The 21,589-nt window shown below is 53.3% G+C and overlaps 1 protein-coding gene across 1 annotated transcript in view; it reads right to left on the reverse strand.

Moving 5' to 3' along the window:
* The window catches only part of MYO18A (myosin XVIIIA), a 188,749-nt gene that overhangs the window by 105,894 nt on the left and 61,266 nt on the right, over positions 1–21,589 (reverse strand). The window contains exons 3-9 of the mRNA XM_060259597.1: positions 11,854–11,889; positions 6,980–7,067; positions 5,689–5,798; positions 5,406–5,582; positions 3,805–4,015; positions 3,086–3,228; positions 921–1,021 (exon numbers count right to left, since the gene is read on the reverse strand). Coding sequence (XP_060115580.1) covers positions 921–1,021; positions 3,086–3,228; positions 3,805–4,015; positions 5,406–5,582; positions 5,689–5,798; positions 6,980–7,067; positions 11,854–11,889 — 866 coding nt within the window. The remainder of the gene's footprint in view (positions 1–920; positions 1,022–3,085; positions 3,229–3,804; positions 4,016–5,405; positions 5,583–5,688; positions 5,799–6,979; positions 7,068–11,853; positions 11,890–21,589) is intronic.

A 21,589-nucleotide genomic window follows, 5' to 3' on the forward strand; every position in this document is an offset into this window, starting at 1 on the left:
TGAATCAGAGACTCAGAGTGGCTTACAATCTCCTGTATCTTCTCCCCCCACAACAGACACCCTGCGAGGTGGGTGGGGCTGCGAGAGCTCTCCCAGCAGCTGCCCTTTCAAGGACAACCTCTGCCTGAGCTATGGCTGACCCAAGGCCATTCCAGCAGCTGCAAGTGGAGGAGTGGGGAATCAAACCCGGTTCTCCCAGATAAGAGTCCATGGACTTAACCACTACACCAAACTGGGAGGGGTAGCCAATTCAACATGCATATTTATTTTGTGCTTGTGCAAGAAAAGTTTAAATAATGTAATTAACCACTTAACCACTACACCAAACTGAAAACGAGGAGAGAAAGGCACGACACCTCCTAATCTGCTAGGAAGACAACCCGTGGGGCCAGCAGGCCACGGAAGCCCAGTTCTTTGCATACGCACATTCCCCACCGGCACCCCACCACAGATTCCGGGGCTCACATTCAGACCCTGAACCTGAACTCATGAGGCTGAGCTGCAGGGCTCACCTCAGATCGGCAGGGGATTCTCAAGACCAGCACTCCACTTTGGTAATGGGAAAGCTGCCCACGTGCAAGCCATTGGTGCCTTGAAGACATCCCCTCCCTTTTCTAGAAGCCTCGTCCACAAACACATGCCCAGCAACACCAAGGGCAGGCCTGGGAGCACCAGTTCCAATGAGGATGCGCGCATCAGTCCTTGCGTGCGGGGCTCTTTTTGTAGCAGGAACTCCTTCGCCTATTAGGCCACACCCCTCCAATGTAGCCAATCCTCGTGGAGCTTACAGGGCTCTTCTTACGGGGCCTACTGTAAGCTCCAAGAGGACCGGCTCCATCAGGGTGTGTGGCCTAATATGCAAAAGAGCTTCTGCTACAAAAAAAAAGCCCTGCTCATGCGGAAGGGAACAGCGTCCTTACCGGAGGGCGTTGTCCAGACAGGCCAGCAGGTAGTAGAAGACGTTGAAAGTGGCTTCATTGGTGGGGCGCTTGGCTACCCGGAGCTTCTCCAGCAGCATCGTCTGAAGGAGGTAAGGAAGGGGGAAAGCGGCTGAGCCAAAGGAGCCTGTCTGGGCAGCCCAGCTCGCCTGCCTACCATGCAGCGTTACTCCAAGGCTGCCAAGTTGGAACCCTGGGAGTAGACCATGGAGCACGCGGCCATGGTCTGCTCATGCGCACACATTGTGATAGCGCCACGGGGCCACCAACGCTCACGTCCTGGGGAGTGATCACTGACTGGGACACTGACAGCTGCTCCTTTCCAGGGAGCCCGCACTCCCACGAATCCCGCGAGGTGGCCTGTCAACGCGGCTCCCGTTTAGGAGGCCACGAAAGTGTGACGAGGCAGGATGTGTTGTGAAAAGATAAAGCGTTCGCGGCAAGGCAGGCTGCCAGAACGTCAACGCGTGGCGGTTTGGCCGAAGGGAAACAGGGAGCGTGACGCAAGCAGCCTCTCCGAAGTCTATCCCTGGACAGTTCAGGGCGTGCCTTGCAACCCCCAGGGGGCTTCCCCCACAGCAACTAGAAGAAGAAGAACTGCAGATTTATACCCTGCCCTTCTCCCTGAATCAGAGACTCAGAGCGGCTTACAATCTCCTCTATCTTCTCCCCACCGCAACAGACACTCTGTGAGGAGAGGGGGGGCTGAGAGGGCTCTCACAGCCCCTGCCTTTTCAAGGACAACTCCTGCGATAGCTGTGGCTGACCCAAGGCCACTCCAGCAGGTGCATGTGGAGGAGTGGGGAATCAAACCCGGTTCTCCCAGATAAGAGTCCTCACTTAACCGCTACACCAAACTGGCTCTCAAACTTGGCAACTGGAGGCAGCCTCTAAACAGGAATGCTCGATGTGTTACTCCGTTTAGTAGCAGATGCTCTCAGAGTCATTGGTGGCAGTGGAAGATGCCCATTTTATTTCTAACACCCCTAGGAAGGGAGGGAAAGGAGGGGCACCAAACAGAGACTTGTGACACCTGAGAGGCAGTGTTTCCTCTAAGCTGGGTTAGCGTGAGCTAGCTCACAGATTTTTAGCCTCCAGCTCGCACGTTTTTGTCTTCGCTCAGGAAGGATGACCCCAGAGCACAATAATTTATGCAGTAGCTCACAACTTGAATGCCAGCAGCTCACAAAGTAGAATTTTTGCTTACAAGACTGCAGCTTAGAGGGTACTTCACAGGGGGGTGGGGGGAGGTTGTAATCTCCAGGAGGCCAACTGGAAGGAACAGCAAGGGCTTTGGAGTCTGTTCCTTCACAGCAGGCAAAAGATACCCACGGACCTTTTGGTGAAGCCCCCATAGCTTTAACAGGGGATTAGACCGATTCATGGAGGACAGGTCTATCACTGCCTCCTAGCCATGGCGACTAAAAGGGACTCCACAACCTCTGCATCTGAATCCCAGAGCCCGGAGTCCACATCGGGGAAGGCCTCAGGCTCTGTGCCCCGTGGTTGGCCTTTCAGAAGAACCGGTTGGCTACTATGTGAAGGAGGAGGAGGTTGTAGATTTATACCCCGCCCTTCTCTATGAATCAGAGTCTGAGCGGCTTACAATCTCCTATATCTTCTTCCCCTACAACAGACACCCTGTGAGGTGGGTGAGGCTGAGAGGGCTCTCACAGGAGCTGCCCTTTCAAGGACAACCTCTGCCAGAGCTATGGCTGACCCGAGGCCATTCCAGCAAGTGGAGAAGTGGGGAATCAAACCCGGTTCTCTCAGATAAGAGTCCGCACACTTAACCACTACACCAGACCTAGATGGAGGTGGGGAATCAAACCCAGTTCTCCCAGATAAGAGTCCGCACACTTAACCACTACACCAGACTGGCTCTAGATGGACCACAGGTCTGAACCAGCAGGGCTCTTTTTTATATTCTTTGGATCTTGGGAGCTTCTGCAAGTGAGAGACGGACAAAGGATCAACCTCCTGTGATTTTCTATCAAACACTGAGGGTCTCTGCTACGGCTACAAGCCCACTCCAACCCTTCCTTTCCCCCCCCCTCTGCATCTGCAGACTCCTCTCAGGGATCACAAGCTGAAAAGGGGGCATCGCTGCCAGGAATTGAAGCTGGAGCCCCCACCCCCCACCTCACCTGCACGGAGGCAGAGGCCACCTGGCCAGCCTGGTCAAAGTCCAGGGAGATGATCTGCGAGAAGCGAGTGGCGTTGCCGTTCAAGCTGGTGCCGCTGTTGCCAAAGGCGTCCAGGATGGTGTAGAGAGCCTGCCACTTCTCCACTGCCGAGGCACAAGCGAGGACAAGCGTGCAAGGACGGGCCAGGTAGCACACACGCACTGGTGAGCGTGCGTGCTCTCTCCCCCATGCAGGGAACCTCCCCACACCCCCAGCCTTGCGGCATCACAACACGCAGAATTCAAGGGGGAAAAAGAAGATGGTATTGGATTTCTATCCCGCCCTGTACTCTGAATCTCAGACTCTCAGAGCGGTCACAATCTCCTTCCTCCCCCACAACAGACACCCTGTGAAGTGGGTGGGGCTGAGAGCGCTCTCCTAGAAACTGCCCTTTCAAGGACAACTCCTAGAAGAGCTGTGGCTGACCCAAGGTCCTTTCAGCAGCTGCAAGTGGAGGAGCAGCCACGGGTGAGCAAAGCAGCTGGGGAGTGAACGCTGCTGTGAACCAGGTGCAGGTGGGCCTAGCCCAGCTAAAGGCAGAGCCCGATGAGCCCAAGCAGCTGAGAAGGCAGGACCTCAGCTGCAGAGATGGGTCAGGAAGGGCACGGCAGCAGGATGGGAGACCGGAAGCAGCCTTTCTGCTCTGGAAGGCAGCGCAGGCGCAGCTGGAAACCACCCACCTGAGAAGACCTTCCCGGAACTGCCGGCCACCGTGGCCAAGTACTGCACCAGGTGCTGGCAGTTGGTGCTCTTGCCACTGCCGCTGCTGCCCAAGAGGACGATGGACTGGTCCTGGCGGCTCATCAGCATGCTGCGATAGGCAGCCTGGGCCACGGCGTAGACGTGGGGGGACGCATCTTCTCGGCGGCACCCCTTGAACATGTGCATCACCTGGGCGGGAAGAGCTGCGTTAGTGCAGGGCAGGCGTGGGGTCCGCAAGGGGAGCGGGAGACTGCTGCGTCTTGCGTGTGGTGTGCCGTCAAATCACTTCGGATTTTGGGCGACCCGAGGAAATGACTCGACTGAGGCTACCGTGTTTTGGTCACATGACGGCAAGGCTCGCTGGCAAAGACAAGGGTGCCAGGGGAAGTCACAGGCAGCGGGAAAAAAGAGGAAGACCTGACAGGAGACGGATTGCCTGAAGAGAGGAAGCCACGGTCTTCGGTTTGCAAGACCCAAACAAGGCTGTCATTGATGTGACGTTTTGGAGGTCATTTATTAGGGTGTGTGAAGCGTTGTCAAGTCACATCGGGCAATCCCATGAAGCAGGGTTGGCCAAACTGTTGCTCAGGAGCCACATATTGCTCTTTCACATATTTCGGGTGCCTCTTGAAGCCCTTACCACATTGGAGAAGCCATTTGTCTCTTATCACTTATCTGGGCCAAATCAGCAGGAATCCCTTCTCTGAGCCAAATCAGACAGAAGCTTGGAGAATGCATTTAAAGTTGCTTTCTTTCCATCTGCCACCTCCCCCTCATCTATTTTCTTTCTTTCCTTCCTTCCTTCCTTCCTTCCTTCCTTCCTTCCTTCCTTCCTTCCTTCCTTCCTTCCTTCCTTCCTTCCTTCCTTCCTTCCTTCCTTCCTTCCTTCCTTCCTTCTTCCTTCCCTCCCTCCTCCTTGATTCTATGTGGCTCTTAAGCTAAGCAGGTTTGGCCACCCCTGCTATGATGGAATGAAGAGGCATCTGCTGTGTGTTATTCAGCTCCTGTGCTGTCAAGCTGCTTCCAATTTATGGCAACCCAATGAATTAACAACCTCCAAAACATCCTATTGTTAGCAGTCTTACTCGTGTCTTGCCAAGTGAAGGCTGGGGCTGCCTTGCATCAGTCCATCTCATGTTGAGTCTTCCTCTCCCCCCCCCCCCCCGCTGCCTTCCACCTCTCCTAGCATTACTGTCTCTTCCAGTGAGTCGTGTCTTCTTGCAAAGTGACCAAAGTAAAATAAGTTTACTCATTTCATGCTGTCACCTTAAGTCCAAAGCAACTTGACAGTACCTAACAAACATAGGGTGGTACAGCTGTGGTGGTCATAGAGGTACCAATAAAAAAGGGCTGCTGCAATATCGGGCAAGCGCACAGAGCAAGAGTGAGCCATGCAGAGATGACCTCCCCCATGCCCAGACACCTTGGGGAGTCCAGAGGCACCACAGCAGGGGTCCTCGGATGCAGTTCAGACCTGAGCCCTCTGCGCTGTGGAGAAAGCATGCTTTGGGAATGCTCACGGCCTCTGCTCAGGCCTGACTGGGAGTCTGCCAGGCCCTTCCACAGTGGCCATGCCCACCTTTTCGGAGTACATGGAGGGAGAGCTGAGGGGGTTGATGATGACCATGTTGGGCCCAGCGTAGGTGTGGATGAGGTTCCCGCCGTAGCGCTGGCGTAGCGTGTGCAGGACGCTGGACTCATTGAGATAGACCAGGCCAGCCAGGTCCTCTGCCCGGTCGCACGACGGAGGATTAGCCTAGAAAAAAAAGGGTATCACTGTTAGCGTCGGCAGAACCAGGAGGCCCAGCTGCCGAGGGCCACTTCTGCTCCCGGAGGGATGCGGCGGCTGATCCGGCTCCTACCTTCTCCACGTCATCTTCATCCACTTCGAGTACGGCTCCGTCGTAGTCCAACTTCACCTTGACTTTCCCATCGGGGAGAAGGCCAGTGGCGTCAGTCTTCAGCTGGCTTGCTGCCGGGGGGCGGAGAGACACAGGAGACAGTGGTGTGAGAGGGGTGAACAAACCGCCTTAGCCCAAGGCTGGAGCGATGCTGCCACCTCGTGGCCCAGCTGAGCACAAACCGGTTCATCGGTCGTTCCTCCAACCCACCCGTTTCCCATGGGAGAAGCTGTCACAGCACCCCACAGGAAGGAATTCTAAGCGCTGCCTGTCCGTGCTCTCTCTCCATCCCGGAATTCTAAGTGCTGCTTCTGCTGTGCTTTCTCTCCACCCCCGATATCTGACTATCTGAGGGTGCATTCACACTACACTAAACAAAGCGTTTTGCAACTGGATTTTTTACTGTGTAAGAACAGCACAAATCCAGTTGCAAAACGCATTATTTAGTATAGTGTAATCGCACCCTTAATGGAAGAGGGAATTCTGGTGTTGTGATGGACACTAACGGGAAAGCAGGAAGGAGAACCTGCAGGGCTGAACCAGAGATGGACGGTGGCTCAGTGGCAGAGCATCTGCTTGGTAAGCAGAAGGTCCCAGGTTCAATCCCCGGCATCTCCAACTAAAAAGGGTTCAGGCAAATAGGCCTGAAAAACCTCAGCTTGAGACCCTGGAGAGCCACTGCCAGTCTGAGTGGACAATACTGACTTTGATGGACCGAGGGTCTGATTCAATAGAAGGCAGTTTCATATGTTTCATATCCAAGAGATGTAAGGGAAGAAGATGATAATGATATTGGATTTAACTGTTTTAATTATTGCTATTTATTACTGAATGTATATTTTAATACTATTAATCTATTGGTTCCTGGGATTTTATGTCATGAGCTGCCCTGAGCCTGCTTCGGCGGGGAGGGCGGGATATAAATCGAATTAAATAAATAAATAAATTTATATCTCCCCCCCCCCCTCCACTCCGAATCTCAAAGAGTCTCAGAGAGGCTCACAATCTCCTTTGCCTTCCCTCCCCCACAACAAACACCCTGTGAGGTGGGTGGGGCTGAGAGAGCTCTGACAGAAGCTGCCCTTTCAAGGACAGCTCTGTGAGAGCTATGGCTGACCCAAGGCCATTCCAGCAGCCGCAAGTGGAGGAGTGGGGAATCAAACCTGGTTCTCCCAGATAAAAGTCCACGCACTTAACCACTACACCAACTGGCTCTCTGGAGGAAGGATGTTCCACCCCTCCCCCTGCTTACCTAAGGAGAAGCCATCTTTGTGGACCAGCCACACTTTATCCGTTTCATACCAGGCCTCTTCAGCTGCAATCTGTTCCTCCGTCTTTGCCTGCTGTGCAAGTTGAGAAGGGGGGGGGGGGCAACAAAAGGACAGGTCAACGCACCGCACGGCTCCAGCATCACCCCATGGGATTTAGCCTCATCCCCGCCTGCCTGTACCTTCTCCCCTGAAGCCCCCTTCCATCTCCTAGCTCACATCCCCCTGCCAAAGGGATCACTGGAGTCCCCACCCCACCCTCTCTCCTTCTGCTTGTTTTGACCCCCACAGCGCTTCTCAAGACCCCAAAAATAGGTCACACGGCTAAGGTAGAAGAGGCCCGGTGGTGAATTTGGGGTTGCCACGAAAAACTGTGGGACGCAGCCTGTGATTCAGAAAGGTGATAGAAGAGTTAAACCAAGACAAATAAATTGCACGCTTGTTTGGCATGAATAGAAGTGTACCGTCCAGCCCCAGCTGATTCATGGCAACCCAAAGATCGTTGCGGTTTCAAGGCAAGAGACTAAGCAGAGGTCAGTTGTCACTGCCTTCCTCTGCACAGCAGCCCCCACCTTCTTTGGTGGTCTCCCATCCAAGTACTAACCAGAGCTGACCCTGTACAGATTCCAAGATCCAACAAGATGAGGCTAGTCTGAGCCGTTCGGGCTGCTGGAGCGTCATTAATTGGCGCGAAATGCCTGCTACGAATTTCAACGAGGTAGAAAGGAGTCTAGAGTTACCGGGCAAGTGGATCTTGAAAAGTACAGCGAGTAGATTCTGTGTGGAGAACCACGTGCAGGATCCTGATCAGGCCCGCCAGGCTACGACTTGGGTCCGGGGTGGGGGCAGTCTTGTGCAACGATTGCAGCCCTTCGAGAAAGCCCCTTCCCCCAAACGACCAGCAAGAGCGCCGCAGAAAGCATGCTGCGTGCAAGTCCTCTCCCCTCCAAGGCACCAGCTGAGGCCACGGGACAGGGAGAAAAAACAGGACACAGCATGCCAAGCTCTTGCGGTTGAGCAAGCAGGGCTGAGACTGAGGCCCCTCTGCATTGCAAGACTCCAAGGGCTCCTTCCACATGCCCCAGTTTGGTGTAGCGGTGACGTGTGTGGACTCTTAACTGGGAGAACTGGGGTTTGATTCCCCACTCCTCCACTTGCAGCTGCTGGAATGGCCTTGGGTTAGCCACAGCTCTCATAGGAGTTGTCCTTGAAAGGGCAGCTGCTGGGAGAGCCCTCTCAGCCCCACCCACCTCACAGAGTGTCTGTTGCGGGGGAAGGAGATTGTAAGCTGCTCTGAGTCTCTGATTCAGAGAGAAGGGCGGGGTATAAATCTGCAATTCTTCTTCTTTGCCCTCTCTCCCTGACATAGGCACAACCATTAGCCCTGGACACTGGGAGAGAGGGAGAAGCCCCAAATGGAAGCTTGCCCCAGAGCCACACCCTCAAGATCGGTGGGGGGGGGGAGAACCACACTGGCACAGAGCTGCTCTCAGCCCAAGGGCCGGGCCAGGCTGCAGAACTGAATACTGGACACAGATGCTACGTTGGACCTCAAAGCCTTTTAAGAAGTCCCACGCTTTCCATCTAACCTCCTCTGCGGAAAAAAACAAAACCAAGCAGCAAAATACCCAAAGCCCTTAGGAGGGAGTTCTCTCTGTGTCTCGAGCCTCACTGGTGAGCACAGTTTCAGGGAATGAGAGATCCCACCGGAAAAAAGCATACACCCCTATGACTGCATTCACATCCAACACTCCCAGCCAGCTGCAAACCACAGACGCCTGCAAACGATGGAGTTGTCAGCGGAGCAGCTGGTCCTGCAGCTGAGATGTAGCAAAGGCTGACCCAAAGGCAGCTGCTGTGGCATCGTCCACCTGACTTGAGCCAACAAGGTAATCCTTCCTTGATTCAGAAGGGGCCAGAGCATCGTGTGCTTCATGAGACTGGCTTTAAATCAACAGCACGCTTTCTCCCTCCATTTTCTTTAGGGAAGGAAAGGTCCCCTGTGCAAGCAACCAGTCGTTTCCGACTCTGGGGTGGCGTTGCTTTCACAACATTTTCACGGCAGACTTTTTATGGGGCGGTTTGCCATTGCCTTCCCCAGTCATTTACGCTTTCCTCCCAGCAAGCTGGGTACTCATTTTACCGACCTCGGAAGGATGGAAGGCTGAGTCAGCCTCGAGCCGGCTAGCTGAAAACCCAGCTTCCACCGGGGATCGAACTCAGGTTGTGAGCAGAGCTTCGGACTGCAGTACTGCAGCTTTAACACTCTGCGCCACGGGGCTTTCTTTAGCCAAACCTCAATGCCAAATTCAGGCATTTGCGAACATTGTTTGGGAGGGTGCGTAGTCTGTCCCCTAAGTCTCCAGACAAACAGCTACCCAGTGGCCTGTTTTATACCCAGAACTCAAGGCATCTGCAAGGAGAGAATGGCACATTTGCAGCATTTCCTTGCATCACCTGGCTGGTCCCAGCCTCTGGCTAAGGGAGTTGAAAAAGAAAGGGTTTGCCCACCCCGGGAAAGGAAGTGGTCCCAAAGGAAGGGTGAATCACATCATCAGCAGCCTCTCTTTGGCCTGGCAGGGAATGCAGCGTGCCCAACAGAGAGACGTGTGCGCACGGACAGTGGCCTGGGAAAGATCTGAGAGGGGGCAGACAGCGTCTGCCGTCACTGGGTGGGAAGCGGTGCCACAGGACAGCAGCTCAGAGAGGACTGCCTGCGTGAGCACCCCCAAATCTGGCCAGATCGACACTTCAGAAAGACCTTAAACACAGAGAGGCTTCTTCGGCCCACATCCAAGTGCAGGGAAAGGATTGAGCTTAAATCCAGCCACCCACATGGAAAAGTCAGCCACAGCCATGGAGAAACGGAGGCTGGAGGGCGTGCACTCCAACACTTCTTCCTATCATGCTTCATGTGTGACGAACTGGGAGAGCATTCGAGCATGTGGCTCTGATCATAAAGCACAGGATTGGAAGGACTGGAGGTCCCCCGAATTCCTGTGCCAACCCACATTTCCCTCTGGAAGACGCAGTGCCTGGAATCCCCACCCTGTCCTGTGTGTTACCCTCTTTCCCTTTCAGAGCCTTAGACCAAACCCCTCCAAGGACACAAGGAAACCGCATCTCTGCACATTTACTCCTGCTAGCCTCTGCCTCTCTCCAGGACCGGCCCTGCAACCAGGCAAGCTAGGTGACTGCCCAGGGCGCCAGCCTTCTGGGGGTGCAAAATTGGGAGCCCCCCCATGTGACTCAGTGATGTTATCAATGCAAGGGGGAGGGGGGCACCAGAAGTTAGCCTTGCCTGGGGTGCCAGACAGTCTAGAGCAGGCCCTGCCTCTCCCCTCTTCCTTTTCTCCCCATATCCCTTACAAGCCGCCCCCTTCTGTCGAAGCGTGGGTTGTAAGCTCCCTGGGGCACAGCCCTGCTTTTTTAAAGTTGTGCTGCAGAAACATCATGGTGCTCTACGAAAAGGAAGAAAACCAACATATTGTTCGCAGCATAACTTTTAAAAAGTGGATCTTTTAAAAAGAAGGCTACCACGCGCACCCCGGGCCTCTGTAGCTGTCTGAAGCGGGATTGGGCAATCATTCCCCAACCCACCCCGCCGGACAAACTGATTATTGCTCCCTGGTGAATGCAGCAAGCCTTCCCCCTGCCCCCAGGCTCTCTGGTCTTCTTCCACTCAAATGCAAGGGTCCTCACTTTGTTTCTTGGGGCCCACATCGCTCTGAGGAATGCCTGACCCAGCAGAGACCTTTGTTATCTAAACAGACTGCCCAAATTTGTTGCTGCAACAAGCAATTTTTATCCAGTTTAAAAACAGTCAGGGCCGGCCCAAGGGTGCGTGGCGCCCCAGGCAGATTTACTGCCCGCGTGCCCCTGGGCCAACCCCTCCCCTTTTTTCTGCAGCGCCAAGCTCTGCTCCACTCCGCTCCCCCCCCCGGTGCGCTCAGACGCCAGCCTCATGCTTACCCACTTCAGCGGGCATCAGAATAGCTCTCTCTCTTAATAGAGAGCAGAACAAGGCTTTGCTCCCCCCTCCCTTAAGAACATAAGAGAAGCCATGTTGGATCAGGCCAACGGCCCATCCAGTCCAACACTCTGTGTCACACAGTGGCAAAAAATTTTATATATACACACACACTGTGGCTAATAGCCACTGATGGACCTGTGCTCCATATTTTTATCTAAACCCCTCTTGAAGGTGGCCATACTTGTGGCTGCCACCACCTCCTGTGGCAGTGAATTCCACATGTTAATCACCCTTTGGGTGAAGAAGTACTTCCCTTCCTGGGAGGGGTGACAGCGAAGCCTCTTCCTGCTTTCTATTACGAGAAGGGTCTATTGCGATGCCGGCTGAAGTGGGTAAGCACGAGACTAGCGTCGCTACTCTGAGCGCGCCGGGGAGGGGGGGCAGAAGGTGGCCTGCCCTGCAGTAATTAGGCATTTTTCTTGGGTAACCCCAATTCGGGGCCTCCCCGCCCGGCACCCTAGGCAGATGCCTAATATGCCTAGTGGGCAACCCGGCCCTGAAAATGGTTTCTTGACAACCAGTGAGCAATGCCAACGGAGGGGTGGGGGCTCGCTAAAAGATAAACTTCCAGGCCAAGCAGCCCCATTCCTGTAATACCAACAGCAGCTTAGGAGCTAGTCAGAAAGCGTTCCAGTCTCCGTTCCTCCCCACCACCACCACACACAATGGGATGACCAAGCTATGATGGGAAGGGAAGGCCAGAGGCGGGCCCGGCGGAAGAGGTGAAGAAAGCCTTACACTCCAGCAGGAGGCACGAGCACAGACATCAGCCCAGAGGCAGAAGGGAGGTGGAGGAGGGCGATCCGGCGCGCTGGGGTACAGTACCTGGCTTAGTGCAGCCGCGGGGTTCGTGGGCTCCAGCTGGCGCAGCAGGGGGGAAAGAGGGAAAAAAAGAGAGGTCAGCAGGAAGGCTGAAGACTGACAGCTAAAGGGAAGGGGGGGTGTCACACAAAAACCCCTGCCAGAAACCAGCAGCAGCAGGAAGAGAAGGACAGACAAAGCCCTCTGCCGTGGCTTCTGTCACCACCAAACACAAGATGCTGTGCCTTGCACTGAATCTGACCGCTGGACTGTCGAGGTTAGCATTGACTACTCAGACTGGCAGCAGCTCTCCAGGGTCACAGGTGGAGGTCTTCCACATCACCCACTGCCTGTGAGAGCCCTCCCACCCCTTTTAACTGGAGATGCCGGAAATTGAACCTGGGACCTTCCAAATGCTGAGTGGAGGCTCTTCCGCTGAGCCACAGCCCAGCCGGCAACCACAGCCTTCCAGCTGCAGATGCCAAAAAGGCTCTGCGCAAAGGAGCACACCCAAAGAGGGAGAAGACCTGGAGTAGAAACACTGGTGCAGAACTGATCGCTCAAGTGATGAACTATTTTTTTACTGGGCTGGTCAGGAAAAATGGCCATGGAGAAGGAGCCAGTATTGGGAAGTGGAAAACTGCAATCCTCGGCCAGAAGGGGTGGCTTTGCCAGTGACCACAAGGAAGGAGCAACACTGAAGCCCCCGGCTGAGAGAACACGCCACATTCAGACAGCCTCGTACTGCCCAGCCTCAGCTGCAACAGTTCCACCACCCGCTGTCTGAGGATTGGAGCCAAACAAGAAGGTGCAGAGAAGTCTTTGGCCTGGGTTCAGATTGGGGGTGGGGGGTGGGAATCATCTATTTAAAGCTGACCCACTCCCTGAGCACTGTTAGGCTTGCAAGGAAAGACTCCAGGCCATGAAGGGGTGTCTGGCTCTCCACCTTTCATTTCTGGCTCTCCACCTTTCATTTCCCTTCCCCCTTGCACCCTAGGACCTGATTTGAATCAGGGCTCTCATGACTGCTACTGCTGTTGCAAAAATACTGGGAAGCCCCATTGGTAGGTCTCAAGGCTCTTCAGGCAGCACAGAGTCCGCACTGTGGGACTACTGAGGATCAGGCCGCCTCTCCTAGGATGGGATGCCTGACCCTGCAGAGACCACATTAACACCTTTATTATCTAAACCAGGGGTGGCCAAACTGTGGCTCGGGAGCCACATGTGGCTCTTTCACACATATTGTGTGGCTCCCAAAGTCTCCACTGCCCTGTTGGTCGGCTTGGAAAAGGCATTTGTCTCTTTAAATCTCTTCTTCGAGCCAAGTCAGTTGGCAGCTTGGAGAATGCATATAAAGTTAAAATTGCTTTCTTTCCACCTCTCCCTCCCTCCTTTCCTGTCTTGTGGCTCTCAAACATCTGATGTTCATGTTTTGTGGCTCTCAAACATCTGACATTTATTCTATGTGGCTCTTACACGGGGCAAGTTTGGCCACCCCTGATCTAAACCAATTGCCCAGATGTTTTGTTGTAATAAGCAATGTGTATCCCCTTTAAAAACAGTTTGTACCCCCTTGAACGTTAGTGATGGGGAGGAGGGATATAGATTCGTCTAATAAAGTTTTTCTTTAAGGCTGTGTCATCCATTTCTGATCATTCTGCCGACGACATACAAACCATATGTCCAAAGGGGGAGACCATTTTGTTTATTACGATGTTGACTACCGCTCAGTGTAACAGCCTCTAGTAGCAATTCTTTTTTTCAAGTGGTTAAAAACCATTTTTTAAGTGTCTTAGAGTGGAAAGAATTATTGTTTCAATAAAATGAAGGCACTCGACTACTTAACGTTTCATAATGGTACAAAGAATCAGCAACATCTGTGCACAAGTTACGCATGATACATCTCATGTTCTCTTAAAGGTTGTAAAGTCAAGTAAGAGTCAAGAGTCCCTTATTCCAACATAAGCATTTGTGCACTAAAGCCCATTTCTTGAGAACCAGTAAGAATACCCCTTTTCATTGCATTGAAGTCTTATAGGAAGCGAGGGGTCAAGGGAACCTCATGGCCCATAAAACAGACAGAAAAGAGCAAAATGTATTTATGAAAAATTCAGCCCTGGTAAAGAAAAATAGAGACCATTCACAAGTTAAGAGCTGTAATTGTTGGGGAGTCCAAGACGGGTCAGTCCTGACACAAAAAGATAAAAGATACCCAAGTCTGACATTAAAAACTACAATATTCAGACACAAGTAGGAAAGCATTTCGGTCTAGTGGGGCCCTCTGTTTGACCCTGGCATTCTCTGAAATTCTTTTGATGAAGAATTACGACTATTCTAACGTGATTTATTTTAAGATTTTCATACCACCTTCTCACGGGTTGAAGCAAGACTTGGGATTCTTATCTTGCTATAACTGCGATCATCTTAACCAGGGCATTTTTGGGGGGGAGCAGGAACGCGGTTCTGGCTGGCTTGGCATGTGGCCTAATATGCAAATGAGTTCCTGCTGGGCTTTTCCAACAAAAAAGCCCTGTGTGAAACCATGGTGCCTTCAGGGGATGTGGTCCAATGTGCAAATGAGTTCCTGCTGGGCTTTTTCTAAAAAAAAAGAAAAAAAAAGCCCTAATCTTAACAAAACCTCCCCACCCATTACAGGTGTTACCTTAGTATAACCAGGGAAGAAGTGCCTGCCACACAGAATCACAGTTTTCCACACCCACAAGGGCTCCTGTGCACTCCCATAAACATGCACTCCAAGCAATGGGGGCCTCCAGCTCAGCCCCAGTTCCATCAACACCGAGATAAAGCCGGATCCTCTCAGTGCTGTGCCCACGATGGCAAGCAATCTCAAGCACCTCCACACGTATCCCAGACAACACACCTGCTGGATGGGTCCCTCTCCAGTTGTTGGGGAAGGCACCGGCTTCTGTCCTTGGCCTTGCTTTGGAGGTTGCAGCTTCTCCTTCTGAGAAGCCAGGAAAACCGAGACAAAGATACCAGGTCACTCAAGGGTTTAAGAAACTAGGAACGCATGCCGACATGCACACGGGCCATCCCAACTCACACAGCACTCGTCGTGTCACGTGGAAAAGAGTGCAAGTCAATCGCGGGCAGGCATCGCATTAGCGGAGCAGGGGGCTGCCGAGGAAATGCCAGCGGCCATTCCAAATGCACCTTTTCCTCTCCGGGGACATCTGGAGCAGTGTTTGGAGAGGCAGCATACAAATGTGCTCAATGAATTGTCATTCCGGAGTGGGGTGGGGAGAGAATGGCCTGGCAAGTTTGAAGCAGAAGCTTCAGCACTGATTGGCTGGCTTTATGTGATGTCACTAACGCACAGCCCAATCCTAAGAGCAGTTGGCTCAATTTTTTTTAAAATATCATTTAAAAACAATAAATAGGCAATGAACAAGCAGACCTATAGAAGAAGAGCCCCCCCCCCTTTGCCTCCCCTAAGGAGACTCAAAGTGGCTTACAATTCCCTTTTCCCTTCTCTCCCCTCAACAAGCATCTTCCTTGTGAGGTAGGTAGGGCTGAGAGAGCTCTGAGAGAACCATGACTGGCCCAAGGTCACCTAGCAGGCTTCACGCGGAGGAGGAGTGGGGAATCAAGCCTGGTTTTCCAGATTAGAGTCCGCCGCTCTTAAACGCTACACCACAGAGGCTCTTAAAGGAGCATTAAAGTGGTAATTAAAAGAGGGGGGGAACACACCAGAGAGCTAGCACGGGAAAGACGCAACCATCGCAGCCAAGCCAGCATCTGATGTGTTGATGCGCGTGCAAGTGTCCCTTCAGGTGTGAAAATGGGAGGTTCATGCTAGGTGCTCTCCTTCTATAATGAGTCTGTCTTCACCCCTTATGAAACAAGCATTTAATACTCAAGAGCAGGGGTGGGGAACCTCCGTCCCGAGGGCCATATGTGGCCCTCGAGGTCACTTGGTGTGGCCCTTGGGGATTGCTGGACAGATACATAGATTGCCATGTGGCAGCCTCCCTGGGGCCTGGCTGGCCAGCAAGGATCGTGGGGCCCAGCCACTCTGTGCAGCAGCCTCCCCAGGGCCAGGCAGGGATCACAGGGCCCAGATGTACTGTGCGGCAGCCTCCCTGGGGCCTGGCTGGCTGGCCAGAATTGCTGCAGGGCCTGGAAAAGTTACTGTCACAGTTCAGTGAGCACTTGATTATCCCAGGTGGTGTGGCCTAATATGCTAATGAGTGTGTGACCTAATATGTTAATATTAGAGGATGTGGTCTAATATGCTACTGAGTTCCTGCTGGGCTTTTTCTACTAAAAAGCCCTGGACCTATGCATTTGCCTAGGGCGGCGGGCCGGGTGTGTGTGTGTGCCAGATTAGGCTCTCCCCACATGACTTCAAACAGAAAAACAATTATTTGCATTTATTTTGCTGGCCTGAATCATCCTCCCTCGGCGGAGCACTGGGTTTTTTTTATAATTTTTTATGGCCCGCGAATGATGTTATAACGATGCCATATGGCCCTTGGCAGAAAAAAGGTTCCCCGCCCCTGCTCAAGAGCTTTGAGCCGCAAAGCGTGTGGCAATTCGACTCTGAGACGCAAGAGAAGACCAAACAGAGATGCTAAAGATCTCAGGCTTCGAAACTTCAAGGAAAGATGGCAAAAAGTGGTGGGGGATGCCATCCCACACTATGCCCACGCCACGTTCCTTAGAATGGACTTGAGTGCCAGTTCTCACTCCAAGGCCGTCCCCTGGCCGGTCACAATAACTCAGGGGGCTTGTGGGAGGAGTAAGGTCAGGGGCAACTGAAAAACCCGGGGAACGAAAGGCCCAGCCCAGAATGAATGACATTTCTTTAAGCCTGTTTTAAAGCTGCAAAGGACAAGGAATGATTGAAAGATCATCTCCCAACCTGGACTCCTCTCGTCTGGCTTCTGAGATTTTTATCTGGATTTGATGGCTCACATTCAAGCTCATCTTTGCAGCCGGGAAGCCCAGAAACGTTACAGAAGATAAAGCTACTCAGAAAGTCAAATTCTGCCTCCCGGTTATAAATTCCACAACAGCCCACTCAGTTCTCATTGCAGCTCTGACGCCAGAGACCGAGCCACAGAGACCGCTGGGGGGGGGGGGGGGGGGACACACACGTTTGCTAGTCCTGCGACTGATGGGAAAGCTGGCCGGCCCTTGCCTTGGGAGAGTCAAGCAACTCCTGTAGAGCAGCGGTCGGGTTACTACAGTGTTAGCAGCACACGCCATGCATTGGGAGCCAAACTCCAAGACTTCATGGAGCAAAGCAGTGACACTATCGAGGTGAATGTTTAAAAATGGGAAGAACAAAACACCACCACTGCACACTTGGGGGGCTTCGCCGGTCGGCTGCCCGCATGCACACGCGATGCTGTGCGCTCATGCACTGGTATACCTTTTCCTTGTCCTCGGCGCCCGCCTTCTGTGATGCCGGCTTGGCTGGCGTGACGGGAGATCCCTTTGCTTCCTGAGCTACCTTTGCGGCTATGGCTGGCTTCTCGGCAAGAGGCGGCGTCTTCTCCACCTCGCGGGGCTTTTCTTCCTCTTTCTTTTCAGACAGCCTGGAGCGCGGGCGGTGATCTTTGGTCCTGCCTCTTGACATCAGGCTTTTCAGCCCCACCGAGAGCTCGTCCTTAGGGGTCGCCTGCTTGGGTTCGGATTTCAGGCTCGAGGGCTGCCGAGGGGGTGGGGAGAGCACCCTTGAGGCTGGAGACAGGACCCTGGGGGCTGGGGACAGGACCCTGGGGGGCGGGGACAGGACCCTGGGGGGTGGCTTCTCCTCCTTTTTGACTGGCTCCGGGGACTTGATGTCTCTCGACGGCTCCTTGGAGCCCCCAGACTCTTCCCCCGGCAGCACCTTGCGCACGACCTTGCGCACTACCCGGACCACTCTTTTCCGCGAGAGGCCCTGGGTGTCATCGGCAGGCGGCTCGGGCTGAGCCAGGGAGCTGCCTCCTCGGGAACCCTCCAGGCCGTTCATGGCGCAAGGTTGCTGGGTCTCCCCGTTCAGCAGCGGCTCTGGGCTCTTCACTCTCCCAGGACCTTCGAGGGGCACCGGGCTTCGGGGTTCTTCCTTCCCTGCTGCACTTGGGCCATCCGGCTACGGTCACAGATACACAAAGGCATTACGAAAAAGAGCACACCTCAACAGTCCGGGCCTGAAGAGGCAGCTACTGGTCATGCACAGGCTCCTGCTCATACCGCCCTATTGGTGGGTCAACCCGATCCTACGATCACGCAGTGAAGCTGAAGCTACCTTTTCCTGTCCTGCCGATGGAGAATCCAGTAGGATTTGTGCTCAATGCACAGAGTTAGTTTGGCTCCAGACGTGCAAGCCTGTGCTTGTTGGGAGGTCGGGAAGAGCCACAGACAGCAAGTCAAGAGTGGGCAGCGCAAGCAGCCCCAGGCCTACCTCCTCCTCCCTGCTGCTGTTCGCCTAAATGGTCAATCTCTGAGACCAAGAGCAAGGTCAATCTCTGAGACCAACCCCACACCCCCTGCTTGGTAGGACACTCTTAAAGCCAAGTCACCACCACTGTCCCTACAAGTGAGGACGGAGGACTGAAAGAGGCACCAAGCAGGTTCTCAAGTTAGCAAGGGCAGCAAGGAGATACCCTCCGGACACTTCCAGATTAGGTGGGCAACTGCAGGGAAAGTCAGTGCCAAGAAGAACTCAGTCGGGGCCTCCCTGATAGGCTCTCTCAAACTCCCTTTGTGAGCTGGTAGGAAAGAAGCCCCACGCACCACCCCATTCTCCATCAGACCCTTGAACATGAACACATGAAGCTGCCTTCTACTGAATCAGACCCTCGGTCCATCGAAGTCAGTATTGTCTTCTCAGACTGGCAGCGGCTCTCCAGGGTCTCAAGCTGAGGTTTTTTCACACCTATTTGCCTGGACCCTTTTTTGGAGATGCCGGGGATTGAACCTGGGACCTTCTGCTTCCCAAGCAGATGCTCTACCACTGAGCCCTCCCCTTGCACAACCTCCTGGCCTCCCAGAGCCATGCAGATCTTGGTCTCAAAGTTCTCGTGTTAGAATGACAGAATCATAGAGTTGGAAGGGACCTCCAGGACCATCTAGTCCAGCCCACTGCACAACGCACTAAATTCACAGGATCCGCATTGCTGTCAGATGGCCATCTAGCCTCTGTTTAAAAACCTCCAAGGAAGGAGAGTCCACCACTTCCCAAGGAAGCCTGTTCCACTAAGGAGCTGCTCTGTCTGGAAGTTTTTCCTAATGTTTAACTGAAAATTCTTCTGATTTAATTTCAACCCACTGGTTTTGGTCCTACCTTCTGGGGCCACAGAAAACAATTCTATATGACAGCCCTTTCGGTTCTGGAGGGTGAGAGGAAGCATGGGTCCCATAATCAAAGCTGAGCTCCCCAGAAGACCTAATCTTCTGGCCCTGCAGCATTTTTTGGGGGGGGGGGGTTGGGGAGGGTATTTTTGTATTTATATGTGCTTGTGAGTGTGTGTGTACGTATGCACTTGGAAGTCATGGCTACCTCTAGTGACTGACGCTTACTGGAGACCTGAATAAAGCCCGCCCCTGCCTCCCAACTCCTGGTATTTCAAGGTCTCCCATCCAAGGATTTGTGAGTGACCCTGCTAAGTTCTGAAATCTGATGCGATCAGGCTTGCCTGGGCTATCCAGGTCAGGGCGCCCTGCAGCCAAACCCCAAAAGATACTCCTCACGCAGATCCACTTTGGGGCTTCTGAACTGGGTCTGAGACCGTTTTCACACACAGCTTACCTCACAGTCACAATCCTGTTCCCTTCGCAACGTCCGGTCGGATTTCCCACCATCTGTGCCGAAGTTACAGGAAGTGCCGCAGCTTTTGCGTAACAAACGTAAACTGCTAAAACCCAGTTCACGTTTGCTACGCAAAAGCCGCGGCACTTCCTGTTACTCCGGCGCAGAAGGTGGGAAATCCGGCCGAACGCTGCGGAGGGAGCAGGATTGTGACTGCGAGGTAAGCTGTGTGCGAAAACGGTTTGAGACCCCAGCTTCATGCCCCAGATGTCACTCCTTGCCAGTCAGCTGAACTGTGCATTCTGGATGCTTCTGCACAGCTCAGGACGTGTCAAGGTGGCAGCGGCTTCCCTCCCTCTGAGGGAGCAAGAGCAGCGTTCAGCAGGGGTCAAGTTGGACAGTCTTTGCCCAGAAAAAAACACAATGAAGTGACAGGAGGCCAAGGGGCCCCTTGTTCTGCCACAATGGGAGTTTTGGAGAAGTTTCTCCACATGGAGGACAGGCGCTGCAAGAGAGGCAGTGGCACGCGAGGCCTGTAGCCACAAAGCACATCTCCCTTGGAAACCTCTGAGCGTTCTTTGGGGAAACTCCTGCCAAGAGGTTTCAGCTATTTCATTCAAGGCCAAGCTTGAATCGTTGCTCTGAACAACCGGAACGCGGCTGCCTGTGAGACGAGATGCCAAGTGCGATGCGCAGTCCAGAGCAATCGATAAGGGAGCCAGCTAGCTATTTATTTATTTATTCCATTAGATTTGCCTTATGGGCTCAGTGGTGGATTTTAAAATCAACGATTCAACTTAAAGCAAGGGAGGGACAATGTATTGTGAGATGCGAGTATGCACAGGACTGCGTGCTGTGCACTTCAAAATACAATCCTGCGATGTCCACATCCGCATCCTGGGCTCTGCATGTGACACAAATGAAGCAAGCGGGCATGCTTGTTCTTATTCTGGGTAACTTATTTCTTCCCTGGTGTGACGGAGAAAGAGAGGGGCTACTCAAGGCACTGAAGCGCTGCCCTCTGGAAGTTTAGTTCAGCAGCTTCTCCCAACATGCCTCTGCAGCCATGAAGCTTGCAGGTTGCCCTTTTGGGGGGGAAGATCAAAGCGGAGGAGGCGGGATTAAAAGGCCAGCCTCCGTGTCTGTGGCTGTTCCGCATGCCACAGAGCCTAGAACACACACGGATCTGGTTAGAGGTGCTCATGCTTATTAATTTTATTTATTAAAGCATGGGTAAACCCCACCTTTCCCCTTGGCTCAAGATGGCTTACAGATAACAATTAAAGCATCGCTAATTAAAATCAAATTCAAGTTTACAACCCAAATAGCTCCTCCCCAGTCAAGAGCGCCAGCAAACAAACAAACCTTGGGGCTTCTTCGGAAGATCTCGGGTGAGGACGGGGGTTTCCCCTCGCCTCTTCAAGAAGCAGAATGGGGGGCTGTAAGGGAGAAGGCTCTGGGTCACCCTACATGGGGGGAAGAGCCAGCAGGTGGCAGCTTGAAGATGGTAGCTGGTGCACGGGAACAAATAGGAGGAGACGGGCCTTCAGATATATGGTCTCCAGGCTGTGAAGGGCTGTAAATGTTATAACCAGCACCTTTAATTGAACCTGAGAAACAAAGCTGCCTAACAGTCAGGGGTGGCATTCTAGCAGGAGCTCCTCTGCATATTAGGCCACGCACCCCTGATGCAGCCAATCCTCCAAGAGCTTACAAGGCTCTTTTTTGCAAGCTCTTGGAGGATTGGCTACATCAGGGGTGCGTGGCCTAGTATGCAAAGGAGCTCCTGCTAGAACTCTACCCCTGCGAAGAGTGTTAACAGTTTTGAAACGGGCAAGGTAGGTTCCCATGTTCGCAGAGGTGCTCTATTGGCCCTGCCGTTTCGGCTCAGGGAGAAGGCATGGGATGGAAGGCTGAAGTCTCCACCCTATCCTTGTGCTGCAATCCCAAAGTGATTCAGGCTCTGGAGTACTTGGGAATGTAAATTCCCTAAGCTCA

The sequence above is a fragment of the Heteronotia binoei genome, chromosome 18, assembly GCF_032191835.1.
Source record: "Heteronotia binoei isolate CCM8104 ecotype False Entrance Well chromosome 18, APGP_CSIRO_Hbin_v1, whole genome shotgun sequence".
Classification (NCBI taxonomy): Eukaryota; Metazoa; Chordata; class Lepidosauria; order Squamata; family Gekkonidae; genus Heteronotia; species Heteronotia binoei.